Source organism: Sebastes umbrosus, chromosome 12 (assembly GCF_015220745.1).
Source record: "Sebastes umbrosus isolate fSebUmb1 chromosome 12, fSebUmb1.pri, whole genome shotgun sequence".
NCBI lineage: Eukaryota > Metazoa > Chordata > Actinopteri > Perciformes > Sebastidae > Sebastes > Sebastes umbrosus.
Window position 1 is genome coordinate 18,432,193 of NC_051280.1, and position 24,426 is coordinate 18,456,618.

General features: G+C 39.6%; 1 protein-coding gene across 2 annotated transcripts in view; it reads left to right on the plus strand.

Annotated features, from left to right (window-relative positions):
• Positions 1-24,426, plus strand: part of tnr (tenascin R (restrictin, janusin)) — a 200,185-nt gene that overhangs the window by 106,746 nt on the left and 69,013 nt on the right. For both annotated transcript variants that reach the window (XM_037788155.1, XM_037788154.1), the window contains 5 exons: positions 14,749-14,869; positions 17,176-17,398; positions 17,546-17,646; positions 19,085-19,247; positions 20,073-20,549. In XM_037788155.1, the coding sequence (XP_037644083.1) occupies positions 14,786-14,869; positions 17,176-17,398; positions 17,546-17,646; positions 19,085-19,247; positions 20,073-20,549 (1,048 nt within the window). In that variant the 5' untranslated portion in view covers positions 14,749-14,785. The remainder of the gene's footprint in view (positions 1-14,748; positions 14,870-17,175; positions 17,399-17,545; positions 17,647-19,084; positions 19,248-20,072; positions 20,550-24,426) is intronic.

Genomic DNA, 24,426 nt, shown 5'->3' on the forward strand with positions numbered 1-24,426 from the left:
CATGATTGTCCATGATTAATCATGATTAATTATGATTAATCACACATTTTTCATCCGTTCAAAATGTACCTTAAAGGCAGATTTTTCAAGTATTTTATACTCTCATCAACATGGGAGTTAGCAAATATGCTGCTTTATACGTATGTATATATTCATTATTAGAAATCAATTAACAACAAAAAACAATGACAGATATTGTCCAGAAACCCTGCATTTAGAAAAAATAATGTCCAACCGGCAACAAGAACTTGCCTGAAACTGCATGTGATTATCATAAAGTGGGCATGTCTGTAAAGGGGAGACTCGTGGGTAACCATAGAACCCATTTTCATTCACATATCTTGAGGTCAGAGGTCATGAGGTCTTTTGAAAATGGCAATGACAGTTTTTCCTTGCCAAATTTTAGCGTAAGTTTGGAGCGTTATTTAACCTAGTTTCATATGAAGACATTATCTTCACTCTAGCTTTAACACTGAGCCTGCTGCAACCTCCAGAATATTGAATGCATTAATGCGTTAAAGAAATTAATTGCATTAAAACGAATTTGCATTAACGCATTATTATCACGTTAACTTTGACAGCCCTAGTTATTACATGAATGTCATGCCTGAAATGCAAAGCAACTTTTGATTTTTTTTGCAAGCACTTTCTACCTTGTCTTTTATTTTTATTTTATTCTTTCTGTCCATTCTAAAATACCCAGCGGGCAGCTCTGAAATGGAAAATGAGTCTGCTAAAAGCCATGTATTGTGTCAGGGCAGAATAGAAGAGCAGTGGGTATTCAGCTGCAGCAGACATGAGAGAGAGAAAATTCAATTCCTCCTAACTCATAGCTGGCTGAACTCAAAAGGATGTAAGCATTTACCTTCACTCTCTAAATTTTTAAATGTCCTCCCACGCTCTTTCATCTGTCCATTCTGTCTCTCTCGCTCTCTCTGTCTCCTGTGCCCTTTTTCTAGATCTCCTTCATCCACTTTCTGGTGCTTTTCGTCTGTCTGTCTGACGGCTTCCTTTGTTCTGTCTCTTTTAATCTCTTTTGTATTAAATGTGTAATGAGACCAGTTACAGCATCTTTCACCTGAGGCCAAACCAAAGATAAAAGAAAGACCACACAAGTCGAGTCCAAGACAAGTCTGAGTCAAGGCCGAAAATTTGTCTTCTCCTGAGACCAAACTTGAGCTGGGACTCAATCATTTTTTCTTGTTAGTTTTGAGTGTTATTTACGACATAAACTTTATTAGTCAAGTCAGTTGGATTTAATCATGCAGGATCAGGAAATCGACAGTAGTGTACTCTTCTACGCAGCAATGCACAGACAGTAAATTACAATCTGGTACTGTACATATGCTCGCACACAATTGCTGGTGACACCAACTATACAGTACAATTGAAAATTACAGTAAATGACAAACTTACTATAATTGGTTGCACTTGCCATCTTGCATATTTTTCATAGACTAGGGCAGCTGAGGATAAATGTGTTTTGCTCATCTCACACTTCTGTCTTTCAAAATAAAAGTTTCCCCTAGACACGTGGCCCACCTCTGCTATATGGGCCACCGCCTTAAAGGGATAGTTTGGGTGTTTTGAAGTGGGGTTGTATGAGGTACTTCTCCATAGTAAGTGTATTACTTACAGTAGATGACGGTCGGCGTGCAACCAGTAGGGAGAAACAGACAGTAAACACCGACACCGGAGCAAAGCAATACAGTGCTGTGGACGGGGATGTCAGTAACATGTATCTTAGCCAACTACAAGAAAGGCCAACCTAGAAACAATTACTATCCATTTGAGTGTACGCTATATTTAGAATATTTTCACTTCTTTATTTTGTAGTCGGATAGCCTTTTTCGTCTCCTTTCCGACGGGGAACTGAACTGAAAGTGAAACTTATCTATGCTCTCTCAAAAGCCAGCAGGCTCAGATGACAAAAACAGTAAATTATGTTTCACTTTCAGTTCAGTTCGCCGTCGGAAAATATGCTAAATATAGAGTACACTTAAACGGATATAATTTTTTTAGATGAGCCTTTCTTTTAGGTGGGTAAAATATGTTTTTCTGTCGTCCCCCTCTGCTTTGCTCTGGCGCCGGTGCTACTGTCTGTTTCTCCAGGCTGGGCACATGCCGACCGTCATCTACTGTACGTAATACTCCTACTATGGATGAGTACCTCATACAACCCCACTTCAAAACACCCAAACTATCCCTTTAACTAACAAACGAGTTAGTCAAAGCTCAGGGTACAGAACTTCAGCTCGAGTGAGCTGGCCATGTTAATATAATGAGGGAATTTGCTAGAAAAACACAGTCATGTTTCTTATGTGTGTTTTTGAAAGTTTTAGCAGGACAATAGAGTTCTTTGGCACATAGCTACTATATCCTCCTGTGGCTTCACAGACAATACTTGTTAGTAGAGTAAATTCGTTGTTGTTTTTGGTCTCTTGAGGGCATCTGCTAATGAACGTAAAAGGATAAAAAATGCCAGCGTTACCTGTAATGATAAATAATCAAATAATGCAATGCATCAATGTATCAATTAACAGGCTTCATCAACTTTTGTATTTTAAAAAGTACAAATTACATGTATTTCTTTGAAAAAACAAACAATTTACAGCAATCAGCAGAACCTTTTTAGCAGTTAAAGTAATGTTGGCGCCAACACTTAATGTATGATTACCTACAATTAAAGATACAATAACTTGTAAACAGGATTTTATTATTTATGTTTACTGTGAACAATTACATGGAATAGATTATTTAATGAAGCTCATCAAAAATTAGCTAATCAAAAAAAAAAGTTGTCAACTAAACAGCCTCAGAAAATGTATTGGTGATACTATAACTACTGTACATATATGAGGCTACATACAGAGTACTTTAACATTAAAATCCCCCCAGTAGAGAATGTATTAATCAGAGTGTTTTACTTTACTTTTAATCCAATACCGTCTCTAACTGGGAATTATTAATTAGCAGAAAAAAGTAGTAGAAGTAATTACAAAAAAAGAGAAATCCAGGATTTTCTATGAGTAACAGATTAGAGAAATGCTTTCAGAAGATTGACTACTGTCGAGCATTTCTTCAGTGCATGTTATCTCAGAGGTTCCTGTGAACATTTGTTTACATCTTGCTTGATAAATCGGTCTCAGTGTGCAGCATGGAGCAGGCAGTCATCAGTGGCCTGAGGTTGTATCATTTGCTGTAGACTGGAATCCATTTCATGGTCCCATCTTTGCTCTGAAACAGCCCTGAGAAAGAGGAAAAGACTCGTGCAGCCCTCTGGTTTGCGGGAGCAGCCAATGAACAGAGGCCAATGGTCCTGAAAGACAAGGCAATTTGGTCAGAGTGATGGGAATAATGAGAAAAGCATCGTAATGGTGCCAGAGTCCAATTTACAAGGTGGAGAAAGAACGAGAGACAGGGAGAGCTAAAAGGGAAGCAGGGATGGAGAAGGAATAAAAGAACGGGAGAGAGCGAGAGAGTGAGCGATCACCCATGCAAGAAGGTCTGGTATTGGTTTTGTGTTCATGTTGAGGTGGCTGCACATTAACCTGTGCAAATGGAGGTTGTGGCTTTACTTCCATAGGGCGAGTAAGAAGGGGACAACAAGGGCTGCTGCCAGAAAAAGACAGAGAAAAGGATGGACATAGCAGAGAGAAAATTCAGTCTTTCCATCTCTACAGTAGGTAGTGGGAAATCAGCCATACTGTATCACCTTTATTGGCCAAGTATGTGTACAAGCCTCTACTGAGGTTCTTAAATGAAGCTTCAAATGTCTGGCATTATATTTTATGATGTCATCATCAATCCTCGAACAAAATCCTCAATTAGATTGAAGTGATTTAGTGAGTTAGTCTTTTTTTTTTACTAACTCAACTTTCTTTAATGAATATAACTCCTCAGTGCGTGCCTCCTTTTGTTTGCGGTAAGTGGGAGAGCAAACAGGTTTTTGACAGCAGTGAAATCGTTGTTTTTGAAAGGCTAAACGCAAACATAAATGGATTGAAGGAGACTATTTTGTTAGATGTTTTCAATTCCAAAAATCCACAATATGTTTTTATCTATTTTTTTTTCAACGCTCTGGAGTTATTTGAAATGTTTGGATCACACGAGTCAGAAACAATCATACGCAGCCGCTGCTGGAGTCTGATTATACAAATAGTATAATACTAATAATATTAGTGTAGCCTAATCTTTATCTGCAACTGTGCAGAAATACCGTGTTTAAACAGATTGAATAGGAATGCAAAGAAAAAGCTGCAGCATTCAAATGTTGATTTAGAGTTTGAATGTCAACATTATGAATGAAGTTTCGAAGCATCTAAATATTTGATACAGCCCCAGTGTACACATGCAAGGAATTTGACTCCGTTTTTTGCATTTTGGTCGATGTACTTACACAGAAACAGAAATAACAGCTAGGAACAAAGATAACAAAGCTAGACAAATAAAGGTAAATAATAGACAGGACTGTTGTGTAAATAAGTTACATTATATATAGTGTTCTGTAAGTTGTAAACTATACAATTAGTGCAACGAAATAAAAACTGAATGGATATACATGGACTGGATGATTATGTACAGTATGTGCATGTATAGATGTTTATAAACTGTATATACAACGTGCAGGATTCATATTGACAGTGTATATGTATATTAAAAAATCGGTGCATTTAAAAATACAAAATTCAAATCTATAATGGGACCAGTGGATGTTTTGGTGTTACAGGGTTATTGACAGTGTGTGACTGATTTAACGGTTCATCAGAACATTATACAGCACATCTCTGGAAGAACAGATTTACTGTGCACAGTGAAAAAAATGACTTTTAGGGATAAAGAAAATCCTCAGAGAAAGAGAGAGAAAATGAAAAGCCTGTCAGAGAGATAAAAGGAGATGGCCAAAATGACAACTAGAGATAATGAAAAATGAGTGTGGCAAATATGAGAAGACGGACCAGCTGAGAGCGAAGGTCATTTTCTGAAAGAGGTGAATAAAATCGTGGATGAGAGAAAGTGTGAGTACGGCCACTTGGCCACTCTCCTCTCTCATGACTCCACGTTCTGACACAGCAGTGTGACGCCGCAGAGCAGTGACAAGACTTGAGCAGATGGATGCTTCGTGTCCCTCTGGTACCAGTTCAAGCCTGAGACCGACATCCAGCCTGCAGCATCTTAAAACGAGAAGCAGCACTTTGCACTGACTGCTCATGATCACAGTGTCTCTCTGAGCGACTGCATGTATCGGCAGCTGGGGAGGCACTGGAGATTACCATCGCAGCTGGATTACAGACGGCGATTGCTTCATTAAACGTTTTCACTGTCCTCCTCTCGACTCGTAAAGGGATAGTTACAATGAGCTGCTCCCAAGGCTGACTTATCTGTTCTCACTGAGCCCCCCCGAGGGCCACAGAGAGGAACAAGACCACATGCACAGATTGAGACATATGTCTGCAGGGCAGACAGGAAGCACTTAGTCGGGAGGCAACAGCCTTAAAAAAGCCCTGTGGCCATGGAAAGAGAGCCACACACACACACACACAGTGAGAGTTAATGAAGCTTCCCAGTGCATATCCCTTCCATAATCCAACGGGGATGTTAATCTCGTGTGGGTCCCTAACTGCTAAAACACACAGATACACACACCTACACAGCCATTTATTCAGAGAGAGACTGTGATCAGTGAGCGGTGTGTGGGAGGGGAGGCATTCAGTGGCTGCTCCTCGTTTCATGATGCAGCTGGTTGGATGAGAGAGGCATGTTTAGCTGTTTGCTCTGTTTCTTCAGCTTTCTTTTGTGTGTCTCTTTGAATCCTCTTATCAGTTGTCCTGTTTTGTTCAACAATTATATCATTAAATCCCTCTAATCATTTTACGCTCCCTCCTTTTTTCTCTAATACTTTATCTTGTCCATCTTCTAAAGGCTAAACTTCCCTAAGGAATTTACACTTTGCATCAGATATGGTCTGTGTATGAATAACTGAATATATACATATATGCAAAACAACATATTCATGCAGCCCCTCCAAACATGCTCTGTTAGGTGTAAATGCAATCTGTACAACGTGTTTTGAGAGAAAGCCCCCGGGTACGGAAAAGTCATGACCCATTGTGACTTTTGTCATCCGTTTGGCCTCGCTGAAGAGCTGCGAGCACAATGCACTCCCACAAGTCATGGCTCCTTTCACTCATCTGTGGTGAGAGAATCATTATGGATGAGGGAGGGAGTAGCGCTCACAGCAGCTGTTAATACTGTTGTGATAATAACAAGCTGTCATCTTTTTGTTGCTTCCTACGAAGGAGTCGTGAAAGACAACTTTTCACACCTCCAGCAAAAAAATAAGAAGAAGCTGTACTGCACCTTGAAGCCTTGTGTAATTCTGGTGACACTATAGTAGAGTGGCCTTTTTTTGCACTCCAAAACCACAGAATATCTTTATATTTAGCTTAAACCTGCAGTAGGCAGACTGTTTTTGGTATCTTTGGGCAAAAAATCCATAATAACCTTTCAGCATATTGTGATTCAAGTGTTCTGAGAGATAACTAGACTTCTGCACCTCCTCATGGCTCTGTTTTCAGGATTTAAAAAAATCTCCCGTGACGGGAGACTTTGACCAATTACAGGTCATTTCAGAGAGAGAGAGCGTTCCTATTGGCTGTTCATTCATCAGAGGCAGCTGTCAATTACTTGCCTTCTCCGATCAAACGGTCATGCTTGGTATTTCCTCAACTGATCTCAACATGGCTGCCGGGTCACAAACTTTCTCATTTTACAGCTAAACAGTACACTACAAGATGTTTCTGAAAACATTTTATGCGAGAACTAGGTATTACAGTAACAGAATATTGATTCATATTTGATCAGCGCTGCCTAGTTTGACCGTTTGATCGGAGTTTGCGAGTGATTGACAGCTGCTCAGAGACGGCAGGCTCTTTCATTATGATGAACATGGAAACTGTAGTTTATTTTGAGTTGATCCCACATACTGTAAATACTAAATGCATATTAATCCATGGCTGAAATATATATTTACACTTACTATTTACAAAAGTAGCATTTGCTAAAAATTACAGCAACCAGCTGTAAAATGAAAATGAAAGTATGTATTTTTGACCAATTGTTAAGATTCATTTGAGGCGTAGAACCACAGACAAGTTATGGAAATGAAAAAGTAGTGAAAGACGGACTAAGTAGGGCTGTTGGAGTAACCGCAATATTGCAGTACCGCGCTACTGACAAGACAACTGCAGGGGATGGCAAGCAACCGCCACAACCTCTATGTTCACATTTTTTTCTTTTTTTAATTCTTTGCAATGGGAGCGCTGCATATTTTGCATATATCCAGAGCAAGTACTCCACCTTGTGCAAATGTTTTTACTTCTGCGAATATTCCATATCATAACACCCAGACGCAAGGTGTCTCAACTGAAAAAAAAAATGCTGCCTCTCATTGCCCTTCTGTGGTCTGCATTTAACAATATACAAGTATTTAATTAGTTTTAAACCAGTCATCTTTTTCATTTAAAAATTAGCAATAAACATATTAATAGCCTAAAAATAAAGCTTATTTATATATATAATGAAGTAATTTGCAAAAAATTCCGCATATCGCACTGTTGAGCCAACCATTATCACCGCAGGGGAAATTCCTTCACCACGACAGCCCTCGGACTAATTGTTGTTGTTGCCAGACTTTTCATTTCATCAAACATTCAATAGCAAATATAATCTTGGATGGAATTAAACCATGATGATGTAATAGAGCTTTAGTCTTAACATCTCTTATAATCGAGTGAAAAAGCTTCCTCTTAGGTGAAATAAATTCACCTGTTTCAAAGGCAGATCGAAACCAGCCTTGATCCTGTAAAACCTGCAGTCACTTCTGCGCCCGACAGTTCATTGATTGACAGTCACAACACAGTCACATTGGTAAAAAGTTAGAATAACAAAAACAAATCAACAGTTTTCTCCTGCTTTGGGGACGTACGGTCAGTGGCTACTTAATGTAAACTCCCTCGTTAATTCAAACTGCCAGCTCCTCTAAACACTGAATAATGTGACTGCAGCTGAATATGTTAAGTATGCAGACTGGGTCAAGAGGTTCAGTTGTTGCTAGATGTGTGATGTAAGCAGAGTTGCTGTTACTGCCACAGTACAGTCTATATATATATACATATAGACTGTACAGTGGACAAAGTGATAAACAATAATCAATTTGTTAGTGGCAGCGCTGTCACTGTGAGAGGTCAAAGGAAATCACAAGGAAGGAGACACACAAATGAGGATATGAGAGCTCCGTGAGTCATCTCTGGATGATTCAAGAAACATGACAGTGACATCTGTCGTCCGCTCAGATTTAACGTGGTGAAACAGGAGAGTGAATGTGTGGCTGAAAAAACAGAATAACATCGTATAGAAACCTGATAGATTATAGATTCAGCATGGACCAGAATAACCAATGAGCATCCCCATTACATGTTAAATATATGCCTCAAAGAATGTCTTATTTTCGGGGGAAAAATTAGGGTCCTGTCCACTACTATGTAGGTATACCTAATAAAGTGTTTACTGTGTGCATATAAAGGTCAAATTGGCCAACATATAATCCACAAAAAAGTATAAGTAAGCCTTTAAATCAGTCTGTTTATAAGCATGAGCATTGCTTGATAAAGCCACAAAGCTGCATAAAACTCTTTGCAGTGTGAGCTTTTGACCTGCAACCACAAAGCCCAGTAATCCCTGAAGTGAAATTTGCATCACGTTGCCTGATTGTTACGGACACCCTTCCTTTCTGCCTCTCCTAACATATCAGTGCAGTAAAAGTTCATAGTGAGTTACCAATAAGCCAAACAGTTCCATTTAAAACAACAGTGCTTCACTGGTGGAGCATAGAAACACCTCTATGGGTCGTTGAAGTTTGTACATTGCACACTGTACACTGCATAATTCATCGCTAATGTCTGTTTAGCCTGGGCAGAGGGCATGTCGATGGAGCTGGGCAAAAGAATATATTTTTTTCTGATCCTTGAGGTTAGTTATGATTTTGTTATCTTTCTGGAGCAGCGTGCAGTCTTCACAGGGCATCATACTCCATCTAAAGTTGTAAGTTGGTAATATAACACAGTCTTGGAGGGATTCAACCCCGGAGAAAATCTATCTTTAGGCGTTTTTAGGACCAAACTGTTCTGGAGACTCCCTGAACAAAACACAAGCACTTACCTCAACTGCCCAGGAGTTCATGTAACAGCTGACTACACGGATGCTCGTTGGAGCAATTCTTTGGGGAATTTGATAGTGTGTTTCCTGCACCAAGTTCCAGCACAAGACAAAGCCCCCAATCTTTTCATATCTCGCTGCTGTGCAATGAATGAAACTGCCTTCAAGTCCGTTTGGAAATATGAAGATCATATAAACGCTCTGACGGAAAACAATAATTGTGAAAAATAAAGTCTACTTGTGCTACATTGGGGGGTTAAACCATGGATGTATAAAGAGAACTAGATACAGCGCTGGAGGCGGTCTCCCGTTCATTCCTATGAGAGTTGCTCAGTGGCGCATGAAGCCAAAATGGCTCGACTACAGAGTGATAAAATACCCTGTTCCTAGTTCTTGTGGTGTGGACACAATAAAAATGGGGGTTCTTAGAACTATGAAAAAGATCCTCCGGCCTGAAAACGCCTTTGGAGCGCTAGCTCACTATTTTGGTTAAAAACAACATTAGTTAACTGCAGATTCAGTTGGCGGTAAGTCCAGGAATAAGGGATCAGGAGCAAGGCCAGAAGAGGGCAGTTTGTTGTACGATAGCCACAAGTGAGTGACAGAAGACTCGCTTCATAAATCCAACAATAATAGTCTGTAGTACGAGGCATTGTTCTCCCTTTTGTTGTTGTTTTCTAAAGATGAGTAGACTATGAAATACATTAATATCATCCATATAAATGTCAAAATCAAAGGCAGAAATTAAAAACATGCAAGATGTTTTTCCTCCACTCACATTCAACTCAAACCGGATATTTGTGACTTTATCTACAATATGTTTCCATTTTCTCATTCTGTATAGATACAGCACACGTATCATACATCACACGCTGTGTGTTGAACTGTGTATGCACTTATGACTATTCATATACAGTACCTTTGGGAGCTATTTGTAAAAGATGAGACACTAATGTAATGGTATTGATCTGTAAAAAAAATTCTCACTGTATGGCCATTGGGGAAAAGGAAGCAGGTTTAGTAGTTTACTATTATCTTTCAAACAGCTAATGTTCCCAACATGATGTTTCTCTAGGGGTGAATCTTTCGGTATCTCGTGATTCGATTCCATTTTTTCGATTCGTGTGGTCAAGATTTGATTAAAAATGTAATCGGTACATAGGGCTGCTAATTTGAGGAGCATGCTCCTCAATAACTGCATTTAAATAAAGCTTTAAGAATTGTGTATTAAATATCTTTACACTATTTTTTTTTATTAATTCATTATTTAGACATTATCTACATCAAGTCATTAAAATTAAATATTTTCTATATTTTTACCTTCATTATTATTCATCTTAACTATAACACCAAGCACCCTTATTTTTCATTTAGCACTATCCAGCAGCACATCTGTATCCACAGTATGTGATAAAAAGACTCTTTTTGAAGCTCCCAGTCCACATGACAATGATTGGATTAGTATATCGGTGTGATTACACTCTGCATTTTTAAATTCAATTCTCTTTTGATATCGACTCTCCTGCCCGTAAACCACATTGTGGATGAAAGAGAAAGATATTGTCAAAGATTCAAGACAAAAAAAGAGCTCACCTCAGAGAGAAATGTAATCTAACAAAGATGAAAAAAGTTAGACAGACGAGATCAAAGTGATTTTTTTTTTCTCACATCAAACTTTTAAGCATGCGGGTTTTTAAGCTTCATTTTTCAGTGGGATATTTTGCAGAGTGGCTTCTTTTGTATGAGCTGAATATTTTACCTTTTTCCTCTGTGACGCTGCACAAAGTGTCCTGATGGTTTTTATTATAATTGGAACAGGCAGTTTCATTTCAGCCCCACGGGGTGAACTCATCCAATTTGTCTCAAGAGAATCACCAGGTAATACATAAAGTGACAGCATTGTTTCAGAGCATTCTCAGACAGAGTCATTGAATTGTTTTTCTACATGTACAGAATATTTAGATGTGAATACGCGGGAACACACATACACCAACATGCTCAGTTTCCCATGCAGCTAAATTACTTCAAGTTTTTTTTTTTTTTAAAGCATCTCTAGATTGAGAGGCTGCCTGCTGTCAGATCTAATTACCATCAAGGCAGGTGGACTGTTATTAAAATGAACAGCTAAAAACACTTGATACAGTGGGATTTTGTGCTTCTTTGTCCATTTCCCCATGTGTATTTGTGGATATGACTGTAAATGCAACAGTACTGTAGATTTGAAGGCGTATGTATCAGCGCACTCGGTTTTGTGTTGGCTAATGTGCACGTCTGCGTGCGTTCCCTCTCCTGGAAAAGAAGTGAGTAAATGAAGCCAGTTTTTTAGTGCCTGGAGCATGTTGATTCTCTTCAGTCTGAGCGAGTGGGTCCGTCCTTAATTGAGCCTCCATGAAAAACCTCTTCTCGTTGTGCGATGAAATGCTTGTGGGCATCAGCCTGCACCATGACCCAATGACTGAAGTATAACCCTGTGACTTTGAAACTCTTTCAAACTTTTATCACTGCCAGTGTGAAACTCTGTATAGGGTTGTGTTAACATACTGTATGGGTCTGTATTTGGTAGGCGTTTTAAAAGCAGTATGCCTTAAAGCAACATCTCTTTTGTGTATAGTGAGATAAAAAGGTTGCATGTATCTCATGATTCATCTATTTTTACCTCTTTCTTTGTCAAAGAAAAGGTTTAAGAAACTGGTATAAAGTAGAGCCTGTCTGGTATATTGGTAACCCTTTTAAGTCTTAGCATTTATGTATTTATTAATGTAAATGTTTGCATTTTTTAAAATGTTTATAGGAACAATGCAGATTAATCAACATCCCTTGTACCTTGGTCTTATGTTAGATTATCCATTAAAACAACAATAAAACACATATTTCAAATCAGAACATAAGAAAGAGAAGTAACAAGAAATTGAAGTACAGAAATGCCAACGATATGTTAATTATAGTTGATGAAATAATCACACAACAAGATCCTTTTAGTAGCTGTTCTGTAGCTTTCAATTGTATATTTTCCTGATCAGCACACAGTACTTTAGTTATCAAGTTGGTCAGATTTAAAAGTCTGATGTGTGTGAATAATTTTAGAATATTTACCAAGATGTCTTCTGTAAAGAACATAATAGAAACAATACAAAATAAAAATAAAAAAAAATGCATTATTATGAAAATAAAGACACTGAAGACGTTCACTTGGTATATTTCAAGTCCAATTAATTGCTAGTGTAACCTAGAGTGTTCCAGCCTACTGAAAGTTTGTGCTTAATGGAAATACAAGAACACTGTATTCTGTTTGAAAAACAAAAGAGGCGAAAAATAGCCCTATGTATGTTTGTAATTATTAATTATTTATTTTTTACTTTTCTAAATCACTTTTACATTTAATTTATGTTTCACCAAAAGGGTGTTTTTTGTTGGGCTGTATAAGTATTGAAAAAAATCTTCTCATTGAGTAGGTTGTTGTATAGCAGCTAAAAAGGCCTTTGAAGCAGTTATTAAAAATAATAATCTTTTTCATGAGAAATGTTATATTAAAGGTTGTTTCATGAATTGGAATGGATTTGTGCTCATTCAAAGACAGTGTAATTAAAGGCTAAATGACTTTAAAATGGGTCAGTTATTTTTTTATAATGAACTCTTCTTTGTTAAACTGGCACAGAAGTAACAACAATAACAAAATAATAATAATAAAAAAAAAAAACATCATCGCTATCGGCAAAATTGTTATTTTAAACATCGGTATCAGCCCAGAATCGGTGCATCCCTAATGTCAACGGTTGATCGGAGAGCTGTTTTCCATCATGCTTGTTACAGGAAGCGAGTGAAACATCCATGTAGTGCCATTTATCATCATCACGTGTTTTAAGCATGCATGCGAGCCCTCTACTGAAGCTGGCCGAAGGGACGCTTCTTTAGCTAACGGTTGTGAACGAGATGGTTCCAGTTGGCTTTGTCCATCTCACTCCTTCATCACCAGCACGCTTCTCATTTGTTTGGTGAATTCGCCAGTTAAACGGCTCGTGTCGTGTCATACGACAGCAGCAGCAGCATGCTTGAGGGGAGGGTTTCAAAGTAGAACATTTTCCATTTCTTCCGTGTAGAGCAGGCGGCGTTGGTTGGGAGTTGGGAGTCTATTCTATCAAGGCCAAAGTCATTGTTAAAAGCATTAGCGGCACCGTCTGAAGCGAGGCACGCCGTCGATTGTAACGTATGACCAGTTATCTTTCCCTTATGGGTCTTTTATGATGTACTGTACGTGTCAACATTTTTTTACATGAGTGATTCTGTTCAACACACACACATACAAAACCTCGCACACATGCACACGGAGGTTGTTCCACTTTGCCTTGAAATGACAGATGTGCTCAGGTGGGTGCAAAAGATCTTGAAAGTGAAGTGTGACTGTGTGAGTATGCATCAATTTAAAAAAAATAGATTTTATGTTCCCTCAATGAGACATACTTAAAAGAACACATTGCTCACACACACACTGGGATTCTCTCTGTTTCTCATTTATGTGCAAATGCACTGATGTTTTAACATTCCCACCTTAAATGATCAAAAAAAGACAGAGCCGGTTAGGCGTGATAAGAAGACTTCCATCTGGCTCTCACAAAAGACGCCAGCTGAGAGTTTCACTACCATGAGATGCATTGTTGTGATAAAAGAGGCTCTTGAATACAGACTACACAGGCTCATCTGTGAGATGCTTTTTTCTCTCTCTCCCTGCTGAACAGTCTTCTGCCCACACATACATAGACATGCTAAAACTCATGGGAATTGAGCTTTAAATTACTGCTAGAACACATGAACACACACACAAACCAACCGCTGATATAATTGCTTTTCGGTCTTGTCCACATGCTTTCAAGATACCAGCTGTCCCCACGCTTGCAGGATAGAACATCTCTGCAGTTTAAGTAAGATATTTTATTCAGCTGCTGATAGTGACAATAAATTCCAATAGCCACATTAAAGGGCAAACTTCAGCTCTACTCCGTTTTATCTGTGCTGATGTGTGTCAGTCGGCTTGAAGGATCCACATCCGTTTTTCCTCTGTGCGGCTTTTATTTCAGTGTGCCCCTGCTCTCACTTCTCCGCATCAATGGAGGGATTACAGCGGCAAACCATTTCTCTACTGAAATCTATCTATCAACTCTCTCCCTGAGCAATATTTCTGTATTCCTCCCAAATGAAAATATCAAATATTTGGGATTGCACAGTGAAATACATTCAAAGCTTCTTAGCCAGTTCCACAATCCCTGGAGGAGTTTCTTTTTTTCTTCTAAAGCCAATTATATTACATCAGATCAAAGGCATTTATTTACCATTTACAGAGGATAAGCTGATGGCAGTGGGACTCCCCACACTCGCACACACAATAGACACACATGAACAGATATGTTTCCATGTTGGCACACTTAACAACTACACTGGAACAGCTACAGTATGTAGTTTTAATGCAACACCATCACTGACTGCTTTTTTCTCTCTTTCCCTTCTCCCACCTTTCTGCTTTTTCTCTCTCCTCCACAGGTGTGAGTGGACAGGAGTGGTGAGGTTTCTTCCCAGCATGCCACTGGCACGGCAACATCACAGGGCCACTGTGCCCACAGCAGGCTGGATCCTGGCTTTTACTCTGTTTCTTGCTCTTCAGGTAAAATTTGTTAGGTACAAAATTGCCCTGTCCATTTTTTCCTGAGCTGCCCAGGGCTTATTTTTTTCTCATTTTATTATTTATATCCAATCTACTATTTTTGGCAGCCATGTTAATCACTTGACTCTAGGCACAAATCCACACACTCCAGTTTGAGTATCAAAGAGAAGTGGGGATTTGGAGTTAAGTGTTGTTTTCCTGTACATTTCTCCTACAAAGTAGACCTTTTTAGTTAGAAGGGACCAAGCACAACGTGTTACAATTGATCGTTCACTAAGTCCCACCCCCCCCTAATCACCTTTGTTACGTGTGTAAAGCTTTCCATTCTTGCAAATGCACATAATGCAATCGACAGTGATAATGGTGGCAGATTTACACTCGAAACTCTCAGTAGAAAATAGGTCCTGATGCCTGACAGAGCTACACAAAAGCCGCTTTCTCATTTCTAGCCAGCGACCTTCAATGTTGTCAGCTAAAATGATGAAGGGTAGATTTAATCCGGTGTAGCTACCTACCTAATTAAGCAACATTAGCTCCATGGCTGTCTCTAGCAGACTTTTTTTGTTTCCAGCTGACTCGTTTTAAAAGAGAATCTTGTAAAAAATGAAAGGTGTTAAATCTGCACATGGTGGCTATATACCATAGACTGTATATAAAGATGGACGACGTATCTCCACTTCCTCCCACTGTACAGAATTGAAGCCAAAATTTCCCAGATACAGGAGCTGCCATCTTCAGATGTTTACGTCATTTGGAGGCAAAGTCTGCGCGGTAGTGATCAGGCGTTGGAGCCGCGGTATCGAGGTCACACGTCCGAACCAATTGCGAGCCGAACACGGCCGCAGCTTGTCAGCAAGAGAGACTCACAGCTGCCAATCATGACGTCTCTCACCCTTTTTATAGCATCAAATAATTAATTAAATCCAAACGTATCAGAAAAATGAACACTTGAACATACATCAGCATGATAAGAACTAACTAAAATGACAGAAACCATCCTTGGAAAGAAATGATTTGATGTCTACTTTGACTTTTTAGTTTGGCTTTATGACCTATACTGCAGCCAGCCACCGGGGGGCGATCAAGAAGTTTTGGCTTCACTTTTTGGGGAGTTGTCATGTCGTCCATCTTTATATACAGTCAATGCTATATACATACAAAGATTGTGGCTAAAGCTGCATGTCCCAGGCAAAAGTCACCATCCTCACCAGCTAATGAGCCATGAAGACATGGAAATAAAGAAACAGCATTGTTCTTCTATTGTTAGTAATAGTAGTTGCTTTACTCTGACAACATTTTTTGGCCTCTCACATACTTGTTCTTATTTTCAAACAGTATGTTTCTCTCTAAACGTTACAAGAGAAAAGTACCTTTAGGATGAGGACTTAACCAATGTGTCCAATGTCGCCGAACCCTAGATTTTGCAACATTGGCTCCCCAAATAGCAAGAAAGAGCTGCTAACGTTAGCCTAAACTCTAACAGCATCCAAGACACACAGTGAGGAAATACTACATCTGTAACCACTAATGTAGTTTGTTAATGAAGTGCTTCTTGGACTTGGAAGTAATGCTTGGAAGCTACTTTAGCGGACGTGCTAACATTTGCAGCTTACATTTAAGAAGATAAACACACTGTTTAATCCATTCCTTACACTTTTACTCTGTGTTTTGGCTTTGGAAAGGCTAAAAAAAAACAAACTCCAAACTCTTTAAAAGCAGAGTATTGTTCTTACTACAGCCCCATGCACATCTCTTCAACATGTGGAGACAGACCTGCTGTGCCTAGATACGGTTGCTAAGCTATAGGACAATCGCTGTTCAGTGAATGGGCTTTGTGATTGTCAGTTGCACACAGGTAGTGCTAGTAATCATAACTAACTCTAATAACATTCTTTAACATTTTTGACAAATCTAAAAAGGTCATGATATTCATCAAGATGTCATACAAAGTTGATCCCAATGTGTCTCCACGTGGCTTTATTTTCTGCTTATCATTCTTTTCCCTTGCAATGTTACTTGCTTTAGCTAATGTTAGAAAGTATATGTGCTTTTATGCCAGACAAAAATATTTTTTTTGGGAAATGACACCCCCTTTTAATGTAAAAATGGTTTTGTCAGTGTAGCAACCAGTGAGAAAATCCTTCATATACTGGGTATTAGTGTCATCTTGCTTTGTGTCCCCCCTGGGTTGTTTTCTTAGTCTTCACTCCATCATATTCTGTAAACACAAGATATGAAGGACAAAAACAACCCCCTGAGTCCATCCACGTGCAGTGGTTTTTGTTTCATATTGTCTTTCTCTCCAGGGTGCCGCTCATGCCGCTCCATCAGGAGACAACAAGCTGGTTCGTACCACCAGAGTGAGGAGACAGACCCCAGGGGGGGATCAGCCCCCCTTCGCTTCCTCAGCCAACGAGACCCTGCGGGATCAACCAGTGGTCTTTAACCACGTCTACAACATCAACGTGCCCTTGGAGTCTCTGTGCTCTGTCGACCTGGACGCCTCCGCACCACCTGCCCCAGGTGATGGTGAGGTCCTCTGATTGATCGAGTATTTGGGTTTAAACTCACTCCAGTCATTTTATCTGCTGTCCTGGAGGCACCTTTTGTTCACACAGAGACAAACAAACATGCTGTATTTAGACACTTTTAAGACTTATTCTTTTTAATTCAAAGGTTCTCGTGCTGAGTTGGGGTCCAGACCTTCTGTGGAGGGTCCAATGGATCCCAATGGACCAGCAGAATACAGTGAGCAGACACTGGATGCTGACAGCCAGGTAGGTGTTTTTAAGCAGTATATTATTTTGCTTAACTAGTAGTAAAGCATTAGAGAGCAGAATTTAGGATGACACAAGAGAGAGGTGTGAACAGACTTTTTGTGAGTGATTTGTGTCTCATGTGGCATAAATGATTCTGAAGGACAACATCTGTTTCATCACACATAGTCATTTGCATCCTGATGTTTATGGTGATTTGTTGTTTTGCTCAGAAATAATTAAAGTGATACATCACCTAAAACCAAAATAAAAGTGCCAAACACTAAAATTTAAAGGCTCTGGTCATCGTGTATTCAAGTCCATAACAATTGATTCTGATAGTGACCAGTTTTTAAGATGGAAAACAGTATTAAAACATTGATGGAATATTGTCAAACCACCACTGCAGCATAATTAGATTAGATGTCAGATTTCTCCAAAATGTGTGTTGCATCACAAGGCGAACACTGTTTTGCATACGTAACAAATCATACATCACAAACTATCTGCTATATGCTAATGTTCCAGTCATATTTTTATTCAGCCACAATTTGGCTAAGTATACCACTTCCCTCTGAATTCTGACACATGACCCTGTTGAGCTGGTTTGTAGGTGCCTGCATTGGTTTGCACACATTAGAGCTGCCACCTTTTGCTCTTGATGACCCCCTTTACACCTGGCATTAAAATGCATTTTGGGTGATCGTATTGTCGAATGTACAGGGGTAAATGCTCCCAAAACGCATCGAGGACAGATTGTGATCAAATCGGCCAAGCCAGGGATGTGGTCATTACACACAAGTGTAAATGCAATTGCGTTTTCAATCCACATACAACAACTACGTGGGCGGAAATACGTAATAGTCCGCTAGACCACTTTATAGGCTCTGGAGCTTTGATAGTAATTTACTGCGAATATTCAAAGCTTCGGCCGTGTGTGTGTGTGTGTGTGTGTGTGTGGAGGCACAGCTTAACTTGCAGCACGCTCTCCGCGCTCCTCCGGTCACTGGACCGTCAGAGAGATCATTACCATCGGATCTCAACGTGGACACTGGAGACGCATGTTAATACTAGGTGTAAATGAAATCAGGTTAAATCATATCTCAATAAAATCTGGTTATGGGACATTTTAATGCCAGGTGTAAAGGGGGTCAATGTTGGGGAGCGGTGGATAATTTAAGAAGTTTTTATGGAAGTTTGGATACTTTTTATCACATCATGAAAACTGACAATGGCCTCAGTTCTCCCTGACAGACAAAACTATAAACTTGTTTCTGCCACTTTCCAAACCTACGAGGCTCCAGGTGAGTGATTGATACTTAAAAAATAGATTTTGGGTGAAGTATCACTTTAAAATCTGCATTCTCCTGTAACTGAGGAATAAATTGCCCTATAAGCTTGATTAATGCCCTTAGGTGCGAATATGCACTTCTTAACTGAAACTGTTCTTCTTCCCCAGGTGACATTCACTCACCGCATCAACATCCCAAAGGCTGCATGTGGCTGTACGACAACAACCACCATCCAACAACTTGCCACCCGGGTGGAAATGCTGGAGAGAGAAGTTTCCCTGCTCAGGGCTCAGTGTGGGTCCGGATGCTGCGGGGAGAGCTCCGCCATGGGTGAGTACTGTTAAACAAGGGCAAAAAAGCATATGGATAAAGCTGGAGGATGTTGTGTTTTGTTTATATAAGCCTTTTTACCTGCAACATTTGCACAAAACAAACCCTCTGGTATCAAGATTAGGCTTTTTGAAAGCAAAGATACAAAAAGCTGCAAGAAATTCATTCAAAACAGGCTGTCTGAAAAAGAAAAAAAACAGATGCTTTAAGTAAAAGATGTAAAAAAAAAAACTGTTTATACCATGGAAGAAGAGTAGACAGACGGCAGCAGAATATTGATGCTTGAGGGCGACTTTTTTTCCACGCACAGTCTCGGTCTAAAAGGTGTGGAGAAACCTTTGCGACTGGTAAAAATTTGGTCCGCTATTCAGGAGATGCTGCCATTATAATATGACTAGAATGGAAAGAGTTATAGGATATATTATGGTTAAAGGATCTGCTCTATTGACACCATCACCCCATTCAAATATTTTCTGAAAACGTTCCATCTCTTCAGTGGGAATATGATTATCTGCAGCAGCCACGATGTGAATCAGAATGAGGATGAAATGATCAGCTGGAGAGGATTGCGGCGAGATGGAATGAGACAGGTTTTCACTGATGTCTTGACTGCTGTTTCTCCCATCACACTGGGATCTAAATTGTCTGGTATTCAGTCCTAATGTGAACATGAAGAGGATTGGATGTGTTGAAGTTTATATTTAAATAAGTACAAGTAATATTCCTCCAAAACTGAGCTATCCCTTTAGGTTTGATTGTATTTTCATCTTTGAATCAAGCATCATTTTGTCACATAATAATAATGTTTATACTTTTATTTCTCAGGTCATTTGGACTTCATCCCAGGCTGCAGTGGCCATGGCAGCTTCAGCTTTGACATGTGCGGCTGCATCTGTGAGGAAGGTTGGGCCGGCAAAAACTGCTCCGAGCCTCGCTGCCCGGACGACTGCTCTGGCCAGGGCGTGTGCTTGGAAGGGGAGTGCGTCTGCGACCGTGACTTTGGAGGCGACAACTGCTCGGAGCCGCGGTGCCCTTCGGACTGCTCGGGTCGCGGGCTGTGTATCGACGGGGAGTGCGTGTGCGAAGAGTCCTTCACCGGCGATGACTGCATGGTCGGGAGGTGTCTCAACGACTGCTCGGACCAAGGGATGTGCGTCAACGGGACGTGCCAGTGCAGGCCCGGGTACGTGGGAGAGGACTGCTCGCTGGTCTACTGCGCCAACAACTGCAGCAAAAAGGGAGTCTGCAAAGAGGGATTCTGTGTGTGCCAGGATGGCTTTGCAGGAGATGACTGCAACTCCGGTAGGCTATTACTTTTTATCCTTTAGGTCCGTTTGATCCCCTCGACTGTTGTCAAGTACAAAAAGTAGTTAGTTAGACATTTGTGGTGCAATTCCCCAAAGCAGAAACTCCCTTAACACTTGCTGTCAATGTGACCAGGATCAAGTAACTCAGAGCAGAAATTCAGCCCAGACAGATTTCAACGACACTCTGTGACCTTCAGACAGTTCAGCCTGAATTCACTGGCTTCTTTTAAAATTAGAGCTGCTACATTAGATGGAGTGCCTGCAATGCCGAGAGCAATTTACTGTAATGTGGGCACATTTTCTGTTCATGACTTGCTGGCACTATCGCTAAAGGTTTATTTGGGTGGTGAAATTGAATGCATGCTTCAGATTACAGTCTGGTATCTTTAGAAAAGGCATCTTGATTTGTATTTATCTGGTTTACTTACATAAAAATTGAAGAAAAGGATTTGTGCCGCTTGATAAATAACACTAGCAAACGGCGAGGTATTTTCCCTTAAGCTGTTATTAAACTTAGAAAATCTAGTTTTGGATGCTCTTACACGGTTAGATGTCATCAGTATGTGACATTCAGTACAGCGATGTTTGGAGTGGATTTTTATGGAGATGGAATGTAAAAGTCCTTTATATTGTGTGAACAACATCTGTCAAACATATACACTTAGGGCTGCAATGAAATACATAATTAATAATTAAGTTATTTAGTCCACTGGTTCCTAACCTGGGGGTCCTGACCCCATTAGGGGTCGCCAAATCTTCACGGGGGGTCGCAAGGCCTTCTTGATTTTAAGGAGTGTAGGACAGCATAGAATAGTAAGCAGTTAAAACAACTAAAGAGCTAATAGAGTAATGGTCAAGTGTCAGGTAGAAGAAAACGCTGAATTTGTATGAATGATTGTTAAAAATATAAAATAAATACACAAAATAGAGAATTGTATTAAATTAAATCCGCTCAAAATTCATCCAAATTACTCGTTTTACACAAACTCCCTGCAGTTATTGTGTTCACTATTTGGGTTAATTGTACAGTTCATCAGTTGTTCTGTACTGTTATTGTTATGCATTGAATATGATATGAAATATCCATAAAATATGTCTTAGTCCAGGGTCGTCAGTTTACTCTATGAAAGAAAAAGGGTCCCTTAGTCTTTAAAATGTCCGAAATAAATGGCCATCACAATTTCCCAGAGCCCAAAGTGACTACTTATTATTTGTCCAACAGTTTAAAAACTAAATGTATAGATTTTCAGTGATATAAAACAAAGAAAGCAGAAATGTGTGGCCTTTTTGCATGATATATAACTGAAACAATAATCCAGTTTGTTGTGGATTCAATTTCTGAAGATTGACTAATTGATTAAGCAGCTAATCAGCCACATCACTAAATACAATATATAACAGAAACTTGAAATACAGTACAGTAGGTGTTGGCATTCACGTGCCATGGAGTGCTGAGAGTTTGCAGACAGAGAACAGCTACAGCAGGGGATTTAATTTATCGGCACACAATTAACAAGAATAAAGGAAGCAATTAATTCAGCCGTCTAGCGTTTAGATAGAAAGTAAACCTTGTTACCCATGGTGCTCCATGACATTTGGTTGCCTATCTGACCCCTACAGAGCAGGTAGATAGATTTATTGCTTAGATTTATAAATGCAAAGCTTTCTCTCTCTCTCCGCTGCAGCAGGTCTGAAAACTCTGCCCTATCATTTTTATCCTACGTGCAGCCCTGAAAAACAAACCCCTCTGTGCTTCAAATGTAGGTAGCGGGGCCACATGACTTGCTGGACAGCTGAAGGTGTAACAGCATTCATTTGTCAAAAGTCACATTCATCCGGGGAGAGGGCTGTCACATTAGCTGCAGCTGAGACAGTTTCTGAGCCGTGCTCGCCTTTTGTTCACGCCGAGCTCCTCACGCTTAAATATCAGACGCTGCTCTGCCATTTGATGCAGCTGTCAACAAAGTGAAGGATGAGGACCGACAGAAGAGCTGCCCTCCCATTTAATATCTGGACCAAGTGAGGGAGTCCGAATTGCTTATTTCTTTGCAATTAGAGGCTAAAATAGCCAACGCTGGTAGGGGATAGTTTGCTGAATACAAAACGAAGCAGTTCAATTACCAGAGACCTGTAGGGGCGACAGGCTTAAGTGTTTCATGTTATCAAAAGCTGAAGAAAGCGGGATGTATTTTTTCTTCAATTACGGTGGCTTATATTCTCCCACTATGAGAAATAATGGAGGCTGTTGAATTTAAATGGGATGTTTCAGGCGCGAGGGTAGGATGCTGTAAATCTTTACATGAAAACATATCCACCCACAAAGATGAGATCAACTTGTGCTGAAAAGTGGCATTTAATCTTGACGGCAGAGGAATTCCACAATCATTTCGTTGAGTCCTGATGCTACAGTGGGAAAGCAGCGGTGACATTCTCACGTAGTTGACATCCTCTGAGTGCGGCAGTGATGACAACTGACATTTATTTCTCACATAGCTGTGCCTCTCAGCGCTGCGATACAACTTTAAAGTTCTGCAGCGTACGGCATATCAAAACTACAAAGAAGTTTCATATCGACTCTTAATAGTCTATTTTATTATCATCAATCTATTTTGCTTGAACAGCATGTCTTTTTTTTTTATAAAGCAGCTTTGTTTCTATCAGTTATCTTATTAGACAGATTATTAAGTGTGATATTAAAGGGCTTTGACAGACATGTGACAGTACACCTCATAACATGCTCCTTTTAGACACAAACACCTGAACTCAAGCAGCAGGAGAAAGGACACAGTGTTTCTTTGTGTCTTTCGCTGTCTGCTTCTCCAGCTTGAGGACACATACTGTTATCACGGTTTAGGCTGAAATTGTGTTGTAGATTGTCCAGGACCATTCTCCTGCACTGAATAGAGAGTGATTCTCTTTTTTTTCTGCATGACAAAGGATCTTTGACGGTATGTATTTTGGAGCTGCAAAAAAAAGAGACTTGAACTTTTAGTAAAAGTCTAGTGTGCTCCTCCTGTTTTTGGTTGCTTTAGCAGAGAGTACGTAGGATAAGAAACCAAATTTGCATTTCAGCATAGGAAACCCCAGAGGTTTAGCATAACTTCAGTTAATTTACATTTCACCAATAATAAAATGTAATAGCTATAACAGGTGGCGTGTCTTTTTGGATATACTTTATAGTGGCTGTGCACTAAGGGTACAACCATACCCAGCATGCACCCAGGAGTTGTTTATTCGAACCAGAGGAGTCTTTACATGAATAGTTAGGTAGGTAAAAATGGCATTCTGTAACATGGAGGGGTTTGTTTCAAGTGAAAATGTAACTATATGACACCCCAACAAGTTTTTAGTTCTTAACACATATGAACTTCCTTTTGCACGTACACTATACTGCATCCAACTCCATGTCTCATGTAAAACACACTTTCTGGTTGATTGTGGACAGTACTGAACCCTTTGTGTGGACATTAGACAAGAAGAATTCATTTTTTTAACATGGGTGGCAATGGGAGATCTCAACACCTATTTTAGTATTTGTCAATACTTAACATCACTTTGATTTCTTACAGTTGAAAGAGTTTCTTGCCTGTACTAATAAGTATTATTACAATGAGTATTACAAATGACAATAATAAACTCTATCCTGTCATTCAAGACTACTTAATATGCCAGTTGTATATTTAGGCACACATAATAATTCCCATACTTATTTATAGACTTCTTATTGTATTTGGTCATTGTCTTATTTCTTCTTTATTATTTGTATTGCTTCTTATTCTATCATGTTGAATATTACTTTAGGTCACTGCAATTATCAGATTTTTTCTTCTCATGTAATATTAAATGCATGGTTCTTGACTCCACTGCCTTCA